This window comes from Apium graveolens, chromosome 7 (genome assembly GCF_009905375.1).
Source record: "Apium graveolens cultivar Ventura chromosome 7, ASM990537v1, whole genome shotgun sequence".
In the NCBI taxonomy this organism is placed as follows: domain Eukaryota; kingdom Viridiplantae; phylum Streptophyta; class Magnoliopsida; order Apiales; family Apiaceae; genus Apium; species Apium graveolens.
In genome coordinates, this window is record NC_133653.1 from 188653896 (window position 1) to 188658849 (window position 4954).

A 4954-nucleotide genomic window follows, 5' to 3' on the forward strand; every position below is an offset into this window, starting at 1 on the left:
GGCCGACGCCCATAAAGGGTCGATACCCGAGAAGGGCCGAAAGTACCCTGAGTCGCGAATAGACCATTATAACTTCCACAAAAACTTGAGTACTATTCCCCGAAGTTGGGGGAGCAAATGATATGGATAAAAAATATATCCTAAAGACACATTAAATGTCATATTAGTTACACTTGGGCTTCTTGTCCGAAGTCCAATATTATACCAGGCTGGTCTAAGCTCATAGCAGACTCAAAACGGCCCAAGTACTCAAGGCCCACCAGCAGAGGTCGTCGTCAAGGTCACGAACATTAGTTGTTCACGCACTACGACCAATAAGGCTGGAAGTGCAGAGTCATGTGTCCAAAACGAACAGAAACTCCTACAAGGAAGGTTATGAAATTTCTTCTCTTATAGGAGTCCTTATTACCATCTAAATTGGAAACTTGTCCACCAAGTCTCCCAACACAAGTCTAACCCTAGACTCATCTCTATATAAAGAGCTTTACCCCTCAACCTAGAATTACATTTTATTTTTGGCTTGATTCTCTACAACATAGAGCTACACAGGCATCTTGTAAGGACAGGCAGTCCCAAACGCGAGAACCGCCATTAAAGCTCGAAACTCACAAATTTCAACATTAATTACTAACGCACCCTAATTTTTATTCCACAACATCTATAACTAGTTAAACTTTATCTAACATACGGGTACGGGGGCGTCAAATCTACATTTTAAGGATTTAGAATTAAGATTTTTCATTTTATATTCCGCAAAAAATTAAAAAATATTCGTGAAAGTAAAAAAAAATCCTTGAATTTAGGTTCTTAAAATACAGTTCTAAAGGTGGAACACTCTGTTAAATAACACTTATACGGCCGTAGTTGTGAGGGATTAAAACCCATTTGCAAAGTGTAGAACTTCATGTAATATTCAGTGTTTATTAATAAAAGTTTGTTTTTCATTAAAAGTAATATTCAGTGTTCATTAATAAAAGATTCTTTTTCATTCAAAATGCTTCTGTAAGTTTGCCACGTTAAAGGGTAAAAGACGGGGGTTCAAATGTCAAATTAATTATTATAGGAGTATTTCAGTTTTACCGTAAAATAGTTTTTTCAAGACATGTGAATATGTGATTGTCGGGAATATAAAGTGCTGACCGTCCTGAAACATTTTTGGGCCGGCAGTTGGTGTCCAAATAAACTATCTTGTACGTGTCATGCACCAAGTAATCCAATATCCCATCACTAGCTAGTCCTATATATCTTCTGCAGAATTACTGACATATTTTCCAGTGACAACATTTTGAACACAAGTAAGACGTTATTTTTTCTGTTTTGTGTAAAATCCATTTTTGTCACTCTCATTAAAATATTGAGCTTTCTCTAACACGACATTTATTTTAAAAAGTAATTTTTTTAATTTTTGTTTCAAAAACACGATAAGGAGGGATATATTGACAAATTCATTTCAGATAAATGAATTTTTCTAATTTCTCTATAATTTATATTGTGATGATGATATATATGTCTTGGACCCTTTATGATTACTTCCCACTTTACGACAGTAAAGGCTATCATAATTACAAATTTTGAAAATCGGTAGTGTTCGATTGATATACCGATTTATGGTTTATCGGCTGATTTTTAAAAAATTGAATAATTTGTTGATAAATTATAAGAAATTGGTCAAATCAGATAAATATTTTTTAACCGGATTTTTGAGTAATTTATCAGCAATTTCTGAAAAATCGGCCAATTTTTAGAACCATAAACGTTGGTGATAAAAGAAGGCAAATTAAAAATTTAGAGATGATTTTTTAATTTTCGGAGTAAATTGAAAGTAAAAAATTATAAGACTATCCCTGAAAACACATAATTGAGCACCTAAATCAACATATTTTGTGAGAATAGTTTGATCTTTTTGCTTCATTCTAGTTTGAAAATAAAAAAACAGTTTTGCAATTAACAATTTCCAAAAGAACCATTGAAATTCTACAAGCAAACAAGTGTCTTGAGTGAAGAACTTCCAGATGCCTATGTAATGGCCTACCACAAATAAAAGAAGATTACGACAACCTTGGTTCATCATTTACTTTCGGCATCGTAATCTTATCACACTTCTTCTCAACTTGAAGGGCCAATCAAATATAGTATCTAATTCAAACTGGACCACTAATTTACATTAACAATATCACTAACCACACTTTTCTGGACGTGTATTAGACAGTCAAAATTCAAGCAATTAACTCCCACTGTACTTTTAACTTAGATTCATGAAACTGTCTGTCCATTAATTTTTTGTTCATTTTCTTGAGCCCCATGCATGTAAACATGCAGACCGATTTATTAAGCCACACATGGACCGAACTAGAAAAATTAACTGGGACAGCCAAATTTGTAAGACGAAAATTGCTCATTTATGGGGAGGGGGCCCGATATATCAAATAATCAAAGTATACACATAATAATTAGTACTACAAAATATGGTTTTGGAGAGGTTTTGTGAGACCATGGCAACACTAAAATATTTTACAACTAAATAATACTAAATCGAATAAAATAACACACCAAATTTATGGTATTTTTGTCTGATAACAACATTTGCATAGATAGTACTTTATTCGTAGATACGTTTTTTGTTATAAAATAAAAACCGTAAGAACTGAAAATCAATCCCAGTCGATTAATGACTTAACTAGAATGTACATTTCCATTGCTATCATGAAATTAGACATAAATACAATTATTGGCGCGAATGTAATATTAATAATAAAGACCATAATGTAAACATCTCCGTCTTATCTTGAGCGCCACTTACACAAAAAAAAAAAACACTTTAAATTTCATCCTAACACGTATACAAACTCCTAAATATATAATTGAATCACCACTATCCCTGTCCAAAGCTCCGCTCTGCACATACCCGTGAAACAAGAGCTAAAAAGTATACTATTTTGTTTCAACTTTACATGAGTATAGGATATATTTTATAGACATGCACACATGAATGTGTACACCTAGTCCACTTCTAAACTACTACACTGATCTGCTACAATCAGCCTTACCGAATCCAACTCTTCTGTTGCTCACATCAAATTCCACCCATAGATTTTGTTGATGGAAATTCCCTATTATATTACTTGGAATTCCTAACATTTCTGACCGTCCGATCCCCAGGCAGTGGACCCCGTTTCCCACGTCATCCAAAACCCTAGTTTTTTCGATCACAACTTCTACGCCTTTCTCGAATTCAAATACCATGTCTCCTAATAACCGTTCGATCAATTTCGCATCTCCGCCGTTGAAACACATTTCTAATGTATTTTCGTACACAAAATCTTTTCGCATTTTAATTCCCGCGAGTCTCACCACCTCTTCTCTTATTTTAGTGTACGCCTCGTCGACTAAATAAGTGTACTCCGTGCCAGAATCAATTATCGTCTGGCCGGAACCTCCGTAATTTGGCCGGAAAGCGTCGGCCGATATGTTCAACTTTTTCCCGCCAATTCTTATTCCGACCATCGGGAGCGTGTAAGCTAGCGGGTCAAGATTCGGCATGCGTTGACTTTTTGGAAAAGTCAAGATGCTGACGTAAGCGAATGTTTTGGAGTTTGGGTTCTGGCCGAGGTAAAAAGAACCTGTCGGCGAAGTTTTCGCGAGTTTTTGACGTGTGGGGACACAGTAAGAAAATTTGTTTAATCTTGCCTGTGAAGGAAAAGAGAATCTCCCAAGATTCATTCCTAAAATACCCTCAGCCTCGGCTGACTTGGCAGCACAACCAAGTATCAGTGGAGGGGTACTTTGGGAAGGTGAAAAAGTCAATTTTTCCTTGACTAAATTACCCTCCGCGTATGTTCCATCAGCGTAGAAGTAGGAGTAGTGGCAGTGTCTATTTTGGTCACATGAAGTAGGAAGGGTATAATCGGGAATAGCAGGTTTACAAATAGGGTGATTACAAGGGAGAATAGAGAAAGTTGATGAAAGAGCAGGATCAAACGACGTCGGATCAGGTTTTTTATTACACTGAATCCATGACAACTGACTACCTGTATCAAGAACCATGTTTTGAGTTTGTGGTGGGGTCCCTATTGGTAGAGAAACAATCATAGCCATCGAATACTTGAAGGATGACCTGACATCATAGTTTAGATATGAGTTTGTTGAGGTTAGTGCTTTGGGTTTGTGTGATGAAGATGATTTGATGAGAGAGGCTCTGAAAGTAGAGTGAGGAGAGAGAGGGCGAGATGAGAGAGGGAAGGAGAGAGACAAAGATTTGTTGTGTAAAGAAGATGGGTTGTTAGTGTTTGGATTATAGTTTGATTTGGCCGAGGAGAGGCATATAGACATGAAAAGTATAAGTGTTTGGAGGAAGGCTGTGGAGAGAGCCATGGAGAGAGAGAGGGGGGGTTTATGGTGAGGGGAGAGAGATCGAGTCTGAAGGTTTTGATAAGAGTTTTAGTTTAGTAGAGCCTTGTAGTGGTGACTGGTGATGATGGACTGTATAGTTGATGCATGTTTGTATATATACCATTAGGGTAGGGTGGATTGGGGGGTGGGGGTGGGGTAGGGTGGATTGGGGGGTGAATATTGATAGAAAGAAAAAGGAGAAAAAAAGGAAAGAAGAAGACAAGGGGGGGCAATATAAAATGAAGGAAACGCGTTTTGTTAATTTGGTGAGAGTTCATGTGTGTCTGCGTAAAATCACACAAGACATCTGTTATGCATATATGCTGCTGTTGTACTTGTAGTTATCATGTAAGAGTGTAATTTAGGTCACGCTAGCTTATCTCTTTACAGCCTTTTTCTTTCCTTCAATAGTTTTCCTTTCATATCACGTACTCACACTCACATTATCTATACGTATTTTTATAAAATTTTATTTTTTGTAATAAAAATTACACGCCTACTATTACAACTTACATAAATAAAAGCAAATTTGGAAGTGACAGTCACTATAAGTTTGTGTGTATTT

At 36.3% G+C, this 4954-nt stretch overlaps 1 protein-coding gene across 1 annotated transcript; it reads right to left on the reverse strand.

The window, feature by feature from the left end:
• Positions 1–2798: 2798 nt before the first annotated feature.
• LOC141671462 (aspartic proteinase PCS1-like) lies at positions 2799–4487 on the reverse strand. The gene has a single exon (XM_074477723.1). It carries the CDS (start codon positions 4369–4371, stop codon positions 3019–3021), a length of 1353 nt encoding a protein of 450 aa, XP_074333824.1. The 5' UTR covers positions 4372–4487; the 3' UTR covers positions 2799–3018.
• Between the last annotated feature and the right edge of the window lie 467 nt (positions 4488–4954).